The sequence below is a fragment of the Peromyscus californicus genome, unplaced genomic scaffold, assembly GCF_007827085.1.
Source record: "Peromyscus californicus insignis strain IS unplaced genomic scaffold, ASM782708v3 Scaffold_10__1_contigs__length_136768540, whole genome shotgun sequence".
Classification (NCBI taxonomy): Eukaryota; Metazoa; Chordata; class Mammalia; order Rodentia; family Cricetidae; genus Peromyscus; species Peromyscus californicus.
In genome coordinates this window covers 133,520,363-133,538,558 of record NW_026294391.1, presented here as the reverse complement: position 1 = coordinate 133,538,558, position 18,196 = coordinate 133,520,363, and the positions used below count along the sequence as shown (strand labels likewise).

At 48.9% G+C, this 18,196-nt stretch overlaps 2 protein-coding genes across 2 annotated transcripts; both read right to left on the bottom strand.

Annotated features, from left to right (window-relative positions):
• Nucleotides 1–2,513: 2,513 nt before the first annotated feature.
• On the bottom strand, nucleotides 2,514–3,730 carry Pnma3 (PNMA family member 3). Its single transcript, XM_052741244.1, is given in 5 exon segments — nucleotides 2,514–2,866; nucleotides 2,869–3,136; nucleotides 3,138–3,414; nucleotides 3,416–3,696; nucleotides 3,698–3,730. Coding segments are annotated over 5 exon segments (1,212 nt in total).
• Nucleotides 3,731–11,293: 7,563 nt separating this feature from the next.
• LOC128112242 (paraneoplastic antigen Ma6F-like) lies at nucleotides 11,294–14,066 on the bottom strand. The gene has a single exon (XM_052741181.1). The coding sequence runs from the start codon at nucleotides 14,064–14,066 to the stop codon at nucleotides 11,877–11,879; it is 2,190 nt and encodes a 729-aa protein (XP_052597141.1). The 3' UTR covers nucleotides 11,294–11,876.
• Nucleotides 14,067–18,196: the final 4,130 nt, after the last annotated feature.

Genomic DNA, 18,196 nt, shown 5'->3' with positions numbered 1-18,196 from the left:
TGGTGAAGAGGATGGAGAGAAGGCCCACCCTTGATACTTGTGGCAAGTGGGAGAGCTGGCCTTGAGATCACAAGAGCAAGAGATCTGGCCCTGTGTCTCACCAGCTGCAGTACCTCAGGAGAGTGATCCCTGCACCTTGCCTGGGCATCATAGTAGATCTGGCCCTGATGGTGTAGGTGTAGGTAAAGCTAGCAAAGAGGACATGGGAGTAGGAGAATTGGCTCTGCCCCTTGTTTTTTACTATACAAGGTGAGCTAGCTGAGGGTGGTTCTGTAGAGCACACTCTGGTAGTGAGGATGAGGGAGAGCTGGTAGGGTCACCAGCCCAGCAACACAAACTCTCCACAGCCACTTGAAGAAACAAGTTCTGGGCCTCCCTCCTTGAGTGTAGCAGGGTCCTTTGCTGTTGTTCCCTTTGGGGGAGGGGGCCAAGCAGGCACAGAGTCAAACCACACAGACTCTGGGAGAATTTGGAAATAACAAGCTCAGTTTATTCAGGAAGAGGCAAGCCTTATATACCCTCCACTCCACCCTGGGGGGGAGATCTGATGAATATGCATCTGCTGGTGTGACATCGCTGCCTCTCATTGGTCCAGGTCATCTCCAGATCATGTTTCAGCTGCTGTTGCTAAGACCATCAGGCGGACCCAAGCTGGCTCTCAGAAAGTATTTTTTTTTACTTGGCTGGGCCTCAAGCCTGCTAGGGATGAGTCATCCCACACTGGAGTTCCTCAGAAGGCCCTGTCTGCCCAGTACTGGGATCTCTCTGTTATTTTCTCCCTTCCCAAGGGCCCAAGAGCTACCTCTTGTAATTCCCTCACTCTTTGGGTAACATTCACAAGGGATTACCCAGTATAGGGTGGCCCTGCCCTATTCTGGCACAAGATAGTCACAGGACACTACAAAGCACAGCAAAGAATACCCCACCAACCCTGGGAAACATAGTCACAAGTGAAAACAGGAGTAGAACATTACAGCACAGTCCCCAGGCCCCACTCATCCCTGGTTCAGGTCTTCCTGTCTGCTCCAGATTGAAGTCAGTCAAAAGATGAGAATCAACCAGTCCCTTGTCAACGTCCTTGCTTCCCACTGGCTGCCAGGACTGAGCCTGGGGATTCTGGGGAGCACCTGATCAGGTAACAACACACACATCTGCAGGAGAACGAGCAGCAGGAGGCTGGTCTAGATGTACACCAGGAAAGCAGACAAGGAGTTCACAACACTGGTGGGAGAGGAGCTAGCATAGCCTTGGCTGGCACAGAAGCTCACAACATGTGCCAGGGTGTAGAGGTGACCCTGACCAGGTAGTCAGGGCTTCCTGCTGCTCAAGTTAACACACACCTCACTCACAGCTTTGTACAGGAACAATGGGTCGGGGGTAAGCACACAAGGGGGGAAGGGACTGGTTGGACAGCTGGGTCAGTATGAGGCTGACAGATAAGAGAGGTGTTCCAAAGCAGGGAGTAGCCTGCCTCAGGATAGCAATGGGGAGGGGCATCCATGTTGGGAGAGCCAGGCAGAACCCTTGAGATGGCCTCTTCTGTAACTTCCACCCTTTTGGTATGGGTGGCAGATGGAGGATGGCACCTCGGCAGCACTGCTTGGCCACCCTCCCAGGTTGGCAGGGTTTGGGGCCAGCCTTGGCAGCTGCCTGCCCAGTTGTATTCACCAGGCTCCCCCTGCTTGCTTTCTGGAATTCTCCAGCAGCCCTGGACAAAATTACCCTCACCCCCTCTCCCCAAGTCCTCTTGCTGCTGTTCTTCTACCTCCTCTTCACACAAAGTCTGTTCTGCACACTCACAGGCTCTCAGGCCAGCTGAGGGCATGAATCCTATGGTGCTGGGTGCACACCCCCAGCTTGGGGCTCTTCTTGGGCACTGGTGTCTTGTCCCACTCACAGTCCTGTCAAGGTGCCCAGAAGGAAACTGCCTCTGGGTTGGCACTGGCCTCCCAGAGCCTTTGGGTCCAGGGACCCAGGGGTTTCACTCACGAAAGGACTCAAGGGTACTGCCCTCATGGGGCTCCCCTAGAGCAGTGTAGATGATCCTGAAGACGGGCTGGATCCTGCGGCCTCCTCTGCGGAGCACTGTCTCCCTGCCTTGCTGCACTTCCCCCCAGGCACTGGTTCTCTCTGGCCAGGACAGCCCTGTGACTGGTTCCTCCACAGCCCGTGTAGATTGGAGGTTGCTAGGTTTCTTAGATCCACAGCCTCACTGTCTTCTGCCTCTGCTTTCCTGATGTCCCCATCTGAGTCCTTGTGGCCCCACGCAGCTGCAGCAGTTCCTGGCTTCCTTCTCTGATACACACTAGAGTCCTTGCATCTGGTCATTACTGAGCTGAATGTGGTATACTTTTGCTTGTTGGGGTTTTCTCCAGCTGGCATTGGCTTAGGGGACTTAACTTGTGTTCCACTAAGGTCCCCTGCCATTTCTCTGAGCTCCTCTTCTCCCTCTTTCAAATATCTCTTTTGTCTCCTTGGCCTATGGGAACAATGGTTACCTGGTGCCCTGGCGCCTACTTGGTCTTGGACTTGGGATGGCTCTTCTCCCAAGCCCAGGCCCTGTTTCCCATCTCCATTGCAGCCTGTCTCTTCTGCTTCACTAAGGGCCAGTTGGAGGGGTTAAAGCAGTGTACTCTGATGTGACCATCTTCCCCGCAACTATAACAGAATGTGTCATAATTGTGCTTTCTTGTACCTTGAGATCCATCCCTGGGCACACCTCCCCTTCAGTGCTGGCCTCTGCCCCTCCAGGGATGGGAACCCTGGTAAGGCCTTATCTCGAGACCACTTCCAAAGGCAGGAACAAATAGTGCCCTCTCCCTGCTGCCTACATTAGATGGACTTGGGCCTAACTCCAGCCCCTCTTCTCTGGACCCCTAGTAGCCTCCCACTCCTTCTCCTCCTCACGAAAAAGCTTCGCCAGGGCCACGAAATCAGGTGGCTTCCTGCGCTGTTTCATCATCTTAGGTTTCTCTCAAAGTTTTTCAGTAAGGATGGCCCCACCTAAGATGTTTTTCAGGTGGGTATGATTCACATTCCTTCATGAGATTGTGTTTTTCTCTAGGGCTTTTTGGAGCAGGATCTCCAAACGCACCACAAAGCTAGAAACTTTCTCTCCTAGCTCCTGATAAGCCTTACCAAAATTTCAGCTGGGCGATTTTTTGGTTTTTCACGGGCCCAAATACCTGCTGCAGAGCCTCCAGACACTCCTTCACTGTGATGGCAGCATTGTTGACACGGAGCACATTGACCACTTGTAAAGCAGGGCCTTGCAAGCATTCCATCAGCCTCTGCCTCTTCTCCACCTCAGGCACCTGCCACATCTGTAACATCTCAGTGGTGTGCTCAAGCCAGGAATCAAAGGCCAGTAACCCTGGGATTGACATGATGTTCCCAGAAAAGACTCTTAATTCTATTAAGAAATTCATTATCTGAATTAGGAGGTTTCACCATTACTTCCCAGAGCCCACCCTTTCCTTGTATTTCCCTAGGCACCAAAGCATAGTCAAAATCACGTGCAAGTTCCACCAGAAAGGCCTGGGTGTTCTCCTCCCTCCTAAACATCCTGCCAATGATCCTTTATCTTCCCAGATGCCTGAGAGCTTCTTGCAGAGTCTCCTCAAATTCATCCTCACTACAGTCCTTGGGAATCCCCAGGATCAGCATAGACCTCTGGGTGTTCAGATGTTCCCTGCTCCCTACACCAGTTCTGCAACAGGTTCAGTGGCATGGCTCCAACTTCAAAGGATTCTAATGTAGGGGGTGATCAGGGTGTGATGCACATAAATCTGGGCCAAATTCCAGTTCCGTAGCCCTCCAAGGTCTCCAGAGTCTGTAAACAGAGTGAAAGGAGATTAATGCACCCTACTTTCCTTGCTCACTTTCCTGCTCCTACACCACCCAGCCTCTACCTACCTCCTGTGAAGACACTTCTACAGCCCACCCCTCTGTGTGCTGTAGCCCCCTCCTCACCCCAAAGGCTGTAGCGGGCCCCACTGGGTTGAGCCCCGATGCAGCCCCCTCCCCATCCCAAAGGCTGCGGCAGTCCCACACTATTGGGCAGAGGGGGCTGCCGGGGTCAGCTTCCTCCTGGGATCTGGTACCTCCTAGGGCAAGATGCTTCCTCATTCAGTCTCGCAGTGAGGTTCCCAGACTGCTCAGAGAGGAGGCTGAGTCGGACACCATTCCTTTCCAGGGTCCCTTTCCAGCTCCCTTGCTCTCTCTGGCCCTCTGGTCCCTGCACGTTGTCCAATGCGGCCGCACGGCCTCACCACCACTCTCTGCAGTGTAGACTTGGGGCGGGGGTGCTGTGGTGCTGGAATGAGGACCCTCCACGTAGCCTGGGAGGGCCATTGGCGCATGAAGATCACGCCTTGGGCAACCTGGGACCTCAGGTGACGTCAACTGATGATGCCCACCCTCAACACAGACACAGACACAGACACAGACACAGACAGACAGACAGACACACACACACACACACACACACACACACATACACACACACCGCTTCCCCCAACACAGAGGACCCCACCCCAATCCTCTGAGTCTGGGGTTTATGAGTCAATGTTCAGTGTCCTCCTGCCTTTGACTGTCCCCAAGCGGTTCCTTATCCTGAATCCAGGCCAGTCCTGTTCTCCTGGAGACTTCAGGGCCCCAGAGTGCTCAGGGGTCTCTCCACAGAAGGGCATCAGAAAGCTGCGGCGCCCCCTCCAGCTTTGTCTCCTGATCAAGGCCAGGGAGCAGGGGCTCTGAGGCTTTTTCCGCTGGTGAGTCCCTATCTGGACCTAGTCCAGTGACAGAGCTGGGCAAGCAACACCTGGTCTAGGTAGAGTCCCTGAAATAGATAGATACCACATGAGCGCACACACCCCATCTCACCACTCCCCACGGAGCATGCACCATCTGGGTGATGCCCATCCAGTGGAAGGGGCTGTAGGCATGCTCACTACCGTGGGGCATGCATGCTTTGCTGCCCTTGGTGCCTGTGGCCAGCTCACAGGAGGGTGGCCCAGCATCAGGCAGGCCTTTCCTGCTCTGCCTGCTGTATATCCAGGTTATATCCAATGTAATAGCTAAGTCTTAGTTCAAAAGATAGAGAGCCAGGCATGGTGGCTGTGGTGGTTTGAATGAAAATGCCCCATATAAGCTCATATATTTGCATGAACCATTTGTTAAAGACAAAGATGCAGCTTTGTTGGAGGAACTGTCACTGGGAGTGTGCTTTGAGGCCTAAAAAGCCCATGCCAAATTTGTTGTTCTCCCTCAATCTCTCTCTCTCTCTCTCTCTCTCTCTCTCTCTCTCTCTCTCTCTCTCTCTCTCTCTCTCTCTCTCTCTCTCTCTCTCTCTCTCTCTCTCTCTCTCTCTCTCTCTCTCTCTCTCTCTTTCTCTCTCTCTCCCCTCTCCCTCTTTCTCTCTCTCTCTTTCTCCCCCTCTCCCTCCCCACTTCTCTGCTGCCTGAGGATTAGAATGTAAAGCTCCCAGCTACTACTCCAGCACCATTACCTATTTGCTTCTCATCATGATGATTATGGACTAATCCTCTATATTGGCTGGTTTTGTGTGTCAACTTGATCCAAGCTAGAGCCATCAGAGAGAAAGGAGCCTCAGCTGAGGAAAAGCCTACAAGAGATCAGCTGAAAGGCATTTTCTCAATTAGTGATCCATAGGGGAGGGCCCATCTTGGTGGTCCTGAGTTCTATAAGAAAACAGACTGAGCAAAGTCTGTGGTCCTGCTGCAGCTGGGGTCTGTGTTGATATCCATGGTCTGTGTTACCACAGGGGGCCATTGGAACCCATGTCTGTTGAAATCCAAGGGCTGTGCTGAGCTGGCCCCACCCTTCACTGGCTCTGGGATAGCTGGCCCTGCCCCTCATTGGCTCTGGGATAGCTGGCCCTACCCCTCATTGGCTCTGGGATAGCTGGCCCTGCCCTTCACTGGTCACTGCAGCAAGAGAGCAGGTCCAGCCCCTCATTGGAGAGCTGATCCCCCACACACACACACCAGCACTCGGGAGAGATGGCCCCACCCCTCACCATGGTCATGGGAGAGTTGCTTCTGCCCCTCACCTGAGGGGTGCAGTCCCAGTGGCCTGGACTGACCAGCTCAGCTCCCACCGAAGCCCACATCCTAGGCCTTGGGTTGGTCTACCATAACATCTACCCCATCTATGACCTGCTGAAGCACGCAGAGAGACTGGTCCTGCAGAATGGTAGCTGCAGGATCTCCATTACTCAGAGCAATAGCAAGATGTCTGAGATGAGTTTCAGTAAGGGTCCAGTGATAATGGTGTGCCAGAGGCCAGAGACCCTGAACCATACCAATGACTCACAGAGACCCTGAACCATACCAATGACTCACAGAGACCTTGAACCATACCAATGACTCATTGTAATGAACTTTTACAGGTGGGGCTGATGTGTGATAGACCACAGCTCCCAATGCCACTAGGGTGAATTAAGAGGTGTTAGGTGGAAAAGACAGAGGATCAAGGTGGTTTTTTGTTTTTAATTAATTTGGGGTTTTTTTGGGGAGAGGACACTGCAGGGGTGAAGGGCTGATATGGAGGGACTGGAAGGTGAGTAGGTTTGGGGTGCATGATGTGAAATTCCCAAGGAATTAATAAAGAATTACTATATTCTTTATTAATATATTATAAATATATATATATATATATATATATATATATATATATATGCATACCAACCAGAAACTGAAAGGCTCTGGGTAACAAAGAAGCACCAAGGCTTTCTTAGCAACTTGTTCTATGTGAATCAGGATGGAAGATAGAGACATAGAAGCTATAGGCTTTTGACCAGGTATATAGGTGTGTGTCTCCAACATACAACACACTCATGGAATAGGTCTAAAATGCAATCATAGAGTGGGTGGTTATGCCCAAATAACTGTTTCACTATTACACCAGTGGCCATAATCCCTGACTGGTTAGTATTATAGAAGACATGGTCTACAGCTGGAAAAGATCCCTGGTGACTTTTCTCCACCAGCAGCCTACATAAGTACCACCTAGTAATATGATCAATAGCCAGCAGTGAGGGAGTTTCCAGCTCCTTCTTGCAGGGGGTGATGTCTAATTCAGAGACACATAGCTGGTCAAAGCACTGAGAATAAGTGACTGATGCCAACTCAGCCCTAAACTAGATAACTGTATCAACTTTTCCCTGTTCTCCAGGCCTAAGGAACACCAGGGAAGAGAGGAAAGAACTTAAAAGCCAGAGGATGGGAGAGACTGTGATGAAATTCTGCCATCCAGATATGACACTGCAGTTGCAAACAAGCATACACATGCACAGCAGCTACGGATACCTGCACATAATTGGGCCTTCAAACTTTCCTCCATGGACAGGAGAGGTTCCCATGTGGTCTCATTCTTTCCTCAGGAGCTACTGACTGTTAATAGTTGTTAGAGGAGGAAGTGTCTTTTCTCTAATGGGACTAAGTGGGAAGAAAGGATTCAGAGGGAAGGGAAGAGGGATAGCAGAGTGTAATGGAGGGGTGAGTATAAGTATAATGCAGTGGAGTGTGTGTGTGTGTGTGTGTGTGTGTGTGTGTGTGTGTGTGTGTGTGTAAAATTGCCAAAAAAATTAGGAATGGTGATCTCTGTTAGGACCAGGTGGGAAGGAGTTCAGAGAGACGAAAAGGGAGATAGCAGAGTGTAATGGGGAGTGAATATAATGAAAGTTTACAATATACTGCGAGTGTGTATAACTTAAAAAAAAAGGGGGGCGGGGGGGGGCGCTACCTGGCTCTGCAATACCAGGAAAGAAAATCCCCTTTTTGGTCTTCTCCGTTTTTACATTTAAACAAAGAGAGTCTCCATAACTATTGGGACTGGACAAAGAGTGGCCCCACAAGTGGGCCTAATCTCACCCCTCCACCACTCACTTACTAAATACACAGGGAAACTGAACTCCCCCAACTGGCACGACTGAGGTGGGCTCAGTCTTTGGGAGTAAGGGGGAGCCGGGCGTTCTTGAGATCAGGACAGGTAACGAGGTCGCCAGGCAAGGCCACCCTGTACACCAGCATGGCCAATCAGGGCCCTGAAATGAGGAAAATGGAGGTGGGGGATGGGCAGTGGCGGCACGCTGGCGCAGTAGGGACTATTTGTGGTCCTCCAGCGCCATCTCGCGGCAGGTGCGAGCACTGCCTCGGGGGAAGTCCCGCAGAGGCCAAAGTCGCATCAGCAGCCATTTTACGGTTTTGCATAGTCGCATTTCCCAAGGGCCACCGCTACTTGAGCTCAAGGATGCATGAAATGGCCGCTTGCGCAAGCGCACTCTTACTCAGGCTCCGGCTATGCGGACGATGTCCCCTGGAGTATTCACAGGCATACACTCATATGCAGACTTGTAGATCGCTAAATCTTAAGCATGCTTTGTTACACTACCCTGGAATTAACACACACAGCACAATACAGATTTGTGTGTTCTGTTTCTGTAGTGCGTGTCTCCCCAAATTTGAAGGAAACATTGGTCCGCTCTTTTTCTCTTTTCCATCTTAAGTGTGTGTTTCCAAAAAGATCATGAGCACTAATACTATAAGCTGCAAAAAAATATAAAACAAACTAGGAAGGTATGAAAACTATGTCTATGGTGAGGCTTATATATGTGTATCTTCTACCTTCCCTTCCATATCTTACTATTTTCTGAAACAGGCAATGTATAAAAAAAGAGAATACAAGCTCACCAGTGAAAGTTGGCATCATGGTAAAGGGCAACACAGACTTTTCTATAACTACTTCAAACTGAAATTGGGGCATCACTGGGTATGGGCAGGAAGGCTAGAATGATGGTCAAAAGAATGGATGGGGGGAATATCTGTTTTTGCTCAATGCCCAGGTTCTACAGGACCACCTGGGATAGGGAAATGTAGGCCACTTTGGAGCACTATGTGTCTCAGAGGCTCAGGCTGATCAGAAATTCAATCAGAAGCACCTAGGGATGGCATGTGTGGGGCAGATGATTAGAAATCTGCTGGTACAGATATATACTAGGGACAAAAGGTAAAGTTAAGGAGATTGGGGGAAATTTTTATCTTGGGTATACACTTGAAACTTCCAGGTCCATGGTCCTGGTAGTTGGGGGATGGAGGGTCTCAACCAATGAGGAGGGGGAGGGAGAGAGAGGAAGGGGGGAGAGAGAGAGAGAGAGAGAGAGAGAGAGAGAGAGAGAGAGAGAGAGAGAGAGAGAGAGAGAGAGAGAGAGAGGAGAGAGGAGAGAGGAGAGAGATCCTGCTCTCAGGAATAGACAGCTTGGGAAACTTAGGTTTTTGATTGACAAGAGTATTTATCTGGAGTCAGTTTGACATGTGAGAGATGGATCCAAGTCTCCTGACTCCCTGAAGCTTACAAGAATTTTTTGGAGAAGCATTTTTAAGTATATACTTAGAAGACAGTCAAAGGAAATTTAAAAGTTTGAGCTTGTGAGTATGAGGTAGTCAGTACTTTACCAGGACTAGCTTAATAGCTTATCAAAACTCCATTGATAATGTTAAAACTCTGAACTTTTTCAAGTCTTAGTATACCAATATACTAAGACTTCAGGGAAAGAAATATGAAACATTTTTTTATTTTTACATACCTTAAATCACTTCCTTCTTATAGCTTTATAACTTGCATTTATACATCTTAAAACACCTTTTTAGACCCTCATAACTCTCTTAAGCTTTCACATCACCAGACTTTTATAATTTGTGTTTACATACCTTAGAGCACTTTTTTAGACCCTCAGAACTTAAAAACTTTAAACCTTTTTTCTATCCAAGCATTTGCCATGAGATACAGGTGGTTGATTACTGAGACTATTTATCACAAAGCAAGCTCCTTCAGAGGATTTTTAACCAGTGCTGAGGTTGTGATAGACTATGGGTGTTGGGCCCTGGCCCCCCTTTTGGGGTAGCTGTTGCCTTGGTTGCTGACCTTGACCAGATGTCCTCCCTATGCTGATTCCCTGCAGGTTTCCTTCCTCCTGAAGGCTCACCAGAGGTTCCTGTTTGCGCATCCTGCATATTGGATGTTAACAACTTAGATGCAAGAATGTAAAACATTGGTAGTGAACTTCTGCCCTCCTGGGTTCTCCCATTGTGCTGTAAGCCTGTATTTAAGGCCTCCTCCCTCTTTCAATAAACGGCATTCGGCATTCTGCTGAGACGAGTGACCCACTGCCTTGTCTCTGTTCTTTGATCCTCAGCCCCTGGCTCGGACATGGCAAATGAGTGGTGGTAGCTGATAGATTCACAACACACCCCCACAGTTGGGCATGGTTGGGCATGCCTGGCAGACCTAGACACTTCCACCTAGCCAGTTCCGGGTCAAAATAGCCATTTCAGGGTCAAAACGTCTCACGTGACCAGGACTCCGTGGCTTTGCATGGTTGTGTAAAGTGCACAACGCAACCATGTGATCTACACGCATGCGTGGAGTAGCCACATGAGCCTGTGTATGCAGGCACAGCCCAGCCTTTATAAGCCAGCGCCATATTCCTGGCTTCTCTCCTTATGCACGTGTCTTTCTCACAGGCCTGTCATGTCTGTCTGTCTCTCTCTCTCTCTCTCTCTTATCTTAATAAAACTCTTGTTAGTGATTCTATCATGTTTTGTGACATTTCCTCACAGGGTAAGAGCGCTGCCAAATAACTAACAGTAGCTCGGGCATTACTGCTACATATGGGAACGTTTGAATTTGGACTAAATGCATTTTGCTTTATGGTATGGCTACAAGCCTATGGGGGCCAGGGAGTGGAATGTGGTGGTTTGGATGAAAATGGTATTAGCTCATAGGGAGTGGCACTATTATGACAAATGACCTTGTTAGAGTAGGTGTGGCCTTGTTGGAGGAAGTGTGTCACTGGGGTAGGGTTTGAGGTTTCAGAAGCTCAAACTAGACTCAGTGTCTCAACCAATTTCTGCTGCCTGTGGAACCAGATGTTGCACTCTCAGCTCCCTCTCCAGCACCACGTCTGCCTGCACTCTGCCATGTTCCTACCATGATGATAATGGACTGAACCTCTGAACTGTAAGCCAGCTCTGATTAAATGTTTTCCTTTGTAAGAGTTGCTGTGATCATAGTGTCTCTTCACAGCAATAATAGTAACTAAGACGCCATCCTAAGGCCCAACTCACCCATTCATCAAAAGCTCCTGAGCAGATGCAGGACTCAGCTAGAACATACATGAAATTTATTGAATAGAAACTTGTAGTGAAACCACTGAAAAGGGGGATGACAACACATATGGAAAAACCCCATAACCAATAGAGGCCAACGATCTTAAGATCTTCTCTTTCTGGTACTTCTCCAGAGAGAACCTTATTCACACCCCCCACCCCCATTCTGGAGATCATTACTCACATTTTCTCTTTCCTAGGGCCCCAGATAGGCTTCCGTCCAGGACAATGGCTTCTGGCAATGTCCTCATTCTTGGAGGAACCATTTCAGGGAATAACCCACTGTGGGGTGGCTGTGCATTATTCTGGTACAGGATAGTCATAGGACACTGGGAAGTACAGCAAGGAACACCCTACCCTAGCAACCAAGGAGATAGAGTCACAAATGACAAGTAGAATATCACACAGCAAGATCCACAAGCCCCATCCATTACTGGTTCCAGTCTTCCTGCCCATCTCAGGTCAAAGTCAGTCAAGAGAAGAACAACAATTCCACCCTCCCAATCCTTTTTCCTTCCCACTGGCTCCTGGTGCTGTGCTTGAGGTGTCTGGGGAGGACCTACTCAGGTAGGAACATGCCTGTCTTCTGGAGAACAAGCACCTGGCCTGGGTTTATATCAAGAAAGCAGACCTGGAGATCATGACACAGGGCAGGAGAGGACTGAGCAGAGCCTTGGCTGGAGTGAGGACCTAAGGAGCCACAGTGGGCCTTGCCTGGCCTGAGCCAGCAGGCGCCAACACATTTTCATCTCTCTGGGTGACAGGGAAGACCTTGGCCTCATCAGAGTCAGGGCCTGCCTTTATGGCACCATCACTATCAGGAGCAGCCCCAGCAGCTTGCTCAAGAACAGCAGCAGCAGCCTGGCCAGCATCTTCACCAGCTAGTAGAGCCTCTCTAACAGCGGGGGCAGGCTCAGTACCCCCAACACTGACAAGGGCAGCCTGGGCCACATCCAGCTCTCTACCATGCACTTCCACCCCTTCCCCCACTGGGACCACCGCATTTTCAGCCAGAGCTGCCTCCCACGCCTCAGTCTCCCGGACAAGCCTGAGCAGCCCCACAAAGCCAGGTGGCCGCCTCTCCAGCCGCATCCTCCTCAGGTTGTTCTGCAGCATCTGGTTGGGCCGGGCCCGCATCAGCACCTGCCGTACCCTCGCCTGATCCACCATTGCAGGCTGGATGGCCCCCTTCTCTAGGGCCATCTGCAGCAGACCTTCCAGGCGCATCACATAGGCAAAGAGGGTCTCCTGAGGCCGCTGGGAGCAAGTCAGGAACTTCAGCCGTGCGGTCATCACGGTATCCTTGTTGCCAAACACCTGCACCAGTGCAGCCAGGCAGTCCTGTGCAGGGGTATCTGGATGTTCTTCCAGAAGCTCACACAGGAGATCCAGGGCAGGGCCCCCCAAGCTCTCCACCAGCCGCCGCCGCCTCTCCCTCTCGGATATGTGGCGCCACAGGTATAGCATGTCATTGGCATGGTCCAGCCAGCTCTCAAAAGACTGACCCCCACAGCCAGGCTCTTCCATCCCTGAGAAGTGTCTCAGTTCCTGGTAGGCCATGTTTTCCAGGATGGGCTGCAGGGCTTGGCTCCACTGCTGGGTCCAGGCTCCAGCCCCATGTGCCCCTCCTGCCACATCAAAGGCCCCTTCCTCACCTGAACCTCCTGCCTCACCTGCGGCTCCTGCCAATCCCACAGCTCCTATAATGCCTGCAACTCCCATGTCACCTGCAGCTCCCTCCTCATCTGACATTCTTGCCTCACCTACAGCTCCTGCTTCATCCTCACCTAGAGCTCCTGCTTCACCCACAGCCCCTCCACCATCCACAGATCCTTCATCCCCTGCAGACCCCTCATCACTCCCAGACCCTTCATCACCCACAGACTCCTCATCACCTGCAGACCCATCATCACCTGCAGACCCATCATCACCTGCAGACCCATCATCACCTGCTCCTGCCTCTAAAACGCCTCCTTCTCCTGCAGCTCCTACCTCACCTGCAGCTCCTACCCAACCCACAGCTCCTATAACACCTGCAACCCCCATGTCACCTCCAGCTCCTTCCTCATCAGACATTCTTGCAGCCCCTGCCTCAGCTACATCATCTTCCTCATTGACAGCCCCCTCATCTGACAGTCTTGCTTCATCTATTACTCCTGCCTCATATATAACTCCTCCCTCATCCTCTGCTCCTTCCTGGTCTGACGCTCTTGCCTCAGCTGCAGCTTCTTCCTCGGCTGCTCTTCCTGCCTCACCTGCTCCTCCTTCCTCACCCTCTGTCTCTTCCTCGTCTGACACTCTTGCCTCAGCTGCAGCTCCTTCCTCCTGTAGGAAGGAGGCAGGGGGAGCTGCACCTGCTCCTCCTTCCTCACCCTCTGCTCCTTCCTCATCTGACACTCTTGCCTCATCCTCAGCGCCTTCCTCAGCTGCTCCTCCTGCCTCACCCACAGTCCCTGTCTCATCTACATCTCCTTCCTCAACTGCAGCCCCTGATGTACCTGAAGCCCCTGCCCCACCTGAAGCCCCTTGCAAAGCTTGCCCATGAGCCTGTGCAGGGAAATTGAATGTACCCTGTAACTCGATATCAGGGACCTGAGGCAGAAAGATCACAGTCCAGGGCCCCCTATCACTTGGTATTTGTCGGGGGATCAAACTTTGGTTCAAATTGTCAGCGAATTCAACCAAAGCGACCTTTGCCCCAATCTCCTTTCTGAAGACCTTGCCAAGCACTCGGTACCTGCCCAGGGGCCTGAGGGCAGCCTGCACAGCCTCCTGGAATTCTTCTTCCTCACAATCATCAGGGATGCCCAGGATAAGCAGTGAACGCTGGGCATTGACACCCATCCACCCACACCAGTCCTGAAGAATCGCCAGTGCCATAGCAGTGGACCTGGGTGGACAGAGCATGATTGGACAAGAGTATGAGCTGAGTGTCAGCCTCTGCAGTGGTCTGTGAGTGCAAAATAGAAAATTGGTGCCAGAAAGCCCAGCCTCCACCATCTACAGCAGGAGCCTGTGGTTGTTTGAATACGAATGGCCCCTATAGGCTTATATTTGAATGCTTAGTCAGAGTGTTGTGGATTATTCCTTTACACTGTATGAAGATGTGTTACTGTGTTTGGTTTAATAAAGAGCTGAAAGACCATTAGCTAGGCAGGAAGTGGTTAGGTGGAACTTCTGGGGACAGAGACTTCTGGGAAGAAGAAAGGAGGAGTCTCAAGCTGGAAACAGGGAAAGCAAGACATGCAGGAGGAGAAGTGAATGCCATGAGTCATGTGGCAACATATAGATGAATAGAAATGGGTTAATTTGAGTTATAAGAGGTAGTGGCGAGCTTTCATAATTTATAATAAATCTCCATGTTGTTGGGTTTTTTTTGTGTGTGAGCTGGTGGCCCCAAGAAAAATCCATGTACACCAGGAAGTGGAACTCATTGATAGGATTAGAAGGATTAGGAGGTGTGGCCTTCTTGGAAGTGAGGCATCTGACCCATACCAGCTGGAGGCCCTTCCAATACCATCTGCTACAGGGTAACTAGAAGCCTTATCCTTTCTCAGCAGAGGATCTGAGCTTCAGCTTCCTACTCTGATCTGAAACCAGAAAACCTTGAGACCCCCTCCTCCAGCTGCCCCACTCCAACACACATTAGAATCAACAGCCCCACCCCTAGGATTTCCACTCCATCCCAGCTGGAGTTGCTCAATTTCCCTCCCACCATCACCTGCAGTTTTGCCACCAGAGCCTCTTCTGCAGCCTAGAGCCCTCACTACTCAGGCTCCTGCAGCTACTGGAGAAGTGCCACCACCTCTCTGCAGGTGTCCCTATATATCTTAGTTAGGGTTATTGTAGACGAAATTCTAAACAGTCTTATTAAATAAGAAACACAGAGTCAAATGCAGAGTTAAAAGCCCAAGAGATCAGAGCAGTAGCAAAGAGCCAAGACTACCTTTAGCTTACCAGTCACTACCATTACTTCCCCTGAAAGAGTGTTTCTTCCTGTCTGACTTGTCTTTTTATTGCCTTTCTGTCCTGCCTTCTCATTGGCTCTGAACCCAACCATATGACTTCCTTGTCACTGCCTATCTATACAGACCTCCAGGTCTCTACGGTTGGTACTGGGATTAAAGGTGTGTGTCACCATGCTTGGCTGTGTCCTTGACCACACAGAGACTCTGCCTGCCATGTGATCGGATTAAGGGCATGGGCTACCACCACCTGACTTCTATTCCTGGCTCGCTAATGACCTCTGATCTCCAGGCAAACTTTATTTATTAACATACAAATAAAATATCACATTTCAGCACAATTAAAATATCACCACAGGTTGCTATTGCTGACATGAAACATCATGAACAAAATGCAAGTTAGGGAGGAAAGGGTTTATTTGGCTTACACTTCAGCATTGCTGGTCATCACTAAAGGAAATCAGAACAGGAACTCACACAGGGCAGGATCCTAGAAGCACAAGCTGATTGATGCAGAGGTCATGGAGGGGGTGCTGCTTACTGGCTTGCTCATCATGGCTTGCTCAGCCTGCTTTTTTATAGAACCCAGGACCACCAGCCCAGGAACGGCACCACCCACCATGGGCTGGGCCCTCCCCATCGATCACTAATTAAGAAAATGCCTTACAGCCAGATCTTATGGAGGCATTTTCTCAGTTAAGTTCCTTCCTTTCAGATAACTCTGGTTTGTATGTCAGGTTGACATAAGAGTAGCCAGCACACCATCTATATCCACTACCTGCTAGTGGTAACAATGTCATCTCTTCACAGCTTGTCTGTGGTCAGTCACTCTGAGTTCTTTTGTTGTTATTGTTTTCTTTTTATTAAATTTTTTCAATTATTTTACATACCAACCACAGTTTTCCCCAACTCTGAGTTCTTGAGAAAGCAAAACCTTCAGCTACTTGCTAACTTTCTTAACTCTGACTCTGGGAATGCTGCTGCAGCCGCCAGGAAAATGCTACCTTCAGATTGCAGAGAGGATTCTGGAGCAGCCTCAAGAACACACTTCACCCAAACATTCCAAAAGTGTTGAGTTTGGGGGCAGAAGAGTCTCCCAAATCCCCTGTGGATAAAGCCACAGTGGTTTCTTGCTTCTAGAATCCCTAGGAAGATGAAGGAGAGATCTCCAGTATCTGTTCAGGGCTAATAGATGGATACATGCAGGTAGCAGTGTTGCTGTGGCAACAGAACTGCATAGCAAGGGTTTTCTGGTAAATGGCTTGGAGGATCTGGGAGCAACAGGTATATCTAGTGACCTTCTACAAACAGAATGGCCCAGGGGATGTGGAGTAGCTCATGGCTAGGGACTGGTTCTGACAGCTGGAAGTTAGTAGACAGACAAATGCTAGGATTACAGACTGCCTCCACTCTTCCTCTGAATTTGCCAGACTACTTCATTATTCCAGGAACCTTCCCAATAGGCAAAGGCTGCCTGTATTCCTGACTCAGGAGCCACATCACAACTTCTGATATTGCAGAGTCAGTCTTTAACACCTATGGAGGCACTGAACTGGAGAGTATTTGCTTTAAGACAAGCAAAACTGCAGCTGAATATTCAGCCACCGTCCCCACTTTCTCAGTATTTTTTTTCAGAATTTTTATGAAGAATTCTGAAAAAATGAGACATTGTGCAATCAGGCTTGGGAAATTAACATAAAATCACTGGCTAAGATACATTTAAGTGTCCAATAATTAATGAGCTTTTTGTTATTTATTAACCTAATTTATACATATGCATATATTCTCCTGAGTAATAAGAAATCGGCAGCACTCACAAAAACATTTGTCCTATCCTAGGATCATTTGGTGAATTAGTTCATCATAGTAGTACATGGGGAAAATTAATAGAAACAGCTATAGTTTCCCTCACTATTAATTTATAGATTATTCCATTATGATCTTATAAGGTACAAGTAATCAGTCTCTATTTTACTTGTTAAGATTTGCTTTATGACCTAAAATGTGATCTATTTTGGATAAACTTGGTTTTATTCCAGGGATGTAAGGATGATTAAACATATGTAAATCTATAATGCACATATAATGAATCTGAAAAAGAGGCTGGGTGGTGGTGGTGAACACCTTTAATCCCAACACTCCAGAGCAGGGATAGGCAGAGCTCTGAGACTGAGGACAGGACAGCCACAGCTGTTACACAGAGAAACCCTGTCTTGTAAAAGCAAAAAGAAAGAAAGAAAGAGAAAAAGAAAGAGAAAAAGAAAGAGAAAAAGAATCAGAGAAAATATGTCATCTGAATAGATTTTTTTATATTTAAAATTTTAATTACAATATAATTATATTATTTACCCCTCCCCTTTCCTCTCTTGAACTCTCCCATGTTCCCTCTCTAATTTTAAAAGGTCTTTAGTGAATTATTTTTCTCTTGAAAATTTATGTGTTTTAACACTAGACATCATACTTAAACTTTGTTGAGATTTATGGATGGTAATGTTTGTTGTAGTGTGACAGGCCCATAGGGTCGAGGAAATTGGCTCAAAGTAGTTGCCAAGGCATGCACATAATGTACTTTATTGTATTTAGTTTGTATAAGCATTAATTATTCTGGATCTGGATCATGATCAGGGTCATGAAAATTCCAAATGTGTTGCCAAGGCAGATGTGGCTGTTGGAAGGAGGCAGGTAGATGGCTGAGAAGTATCTAAGCAAAAACAAAGTGGAGTCAGGACAAGATGGTATTACCTTAGTTGTTTCACCTGACCTTCTCAGAGTCCTACATTCAGGTGTCCTAGCATGTGCTTACCTGTCTCTGAACAAGGTGATCACCATTCTACTGCCCTTCTACTCTGTGCCTTCCATGGCACCCCACATTCAGATTCCAGGCCCTTGTCAGTCTGACAGCATGGTTTCTGGCTTGTAGAGACCCCAACATCACACTTAATGACAAATGATTTTAGGGGACTGTTCATTGGCACTCCTGACATTCTCTAGGAAAGAAAATCTTAAAATAGAGTTGTGGTAGTGTGAATGCAATTGGCTCCCATA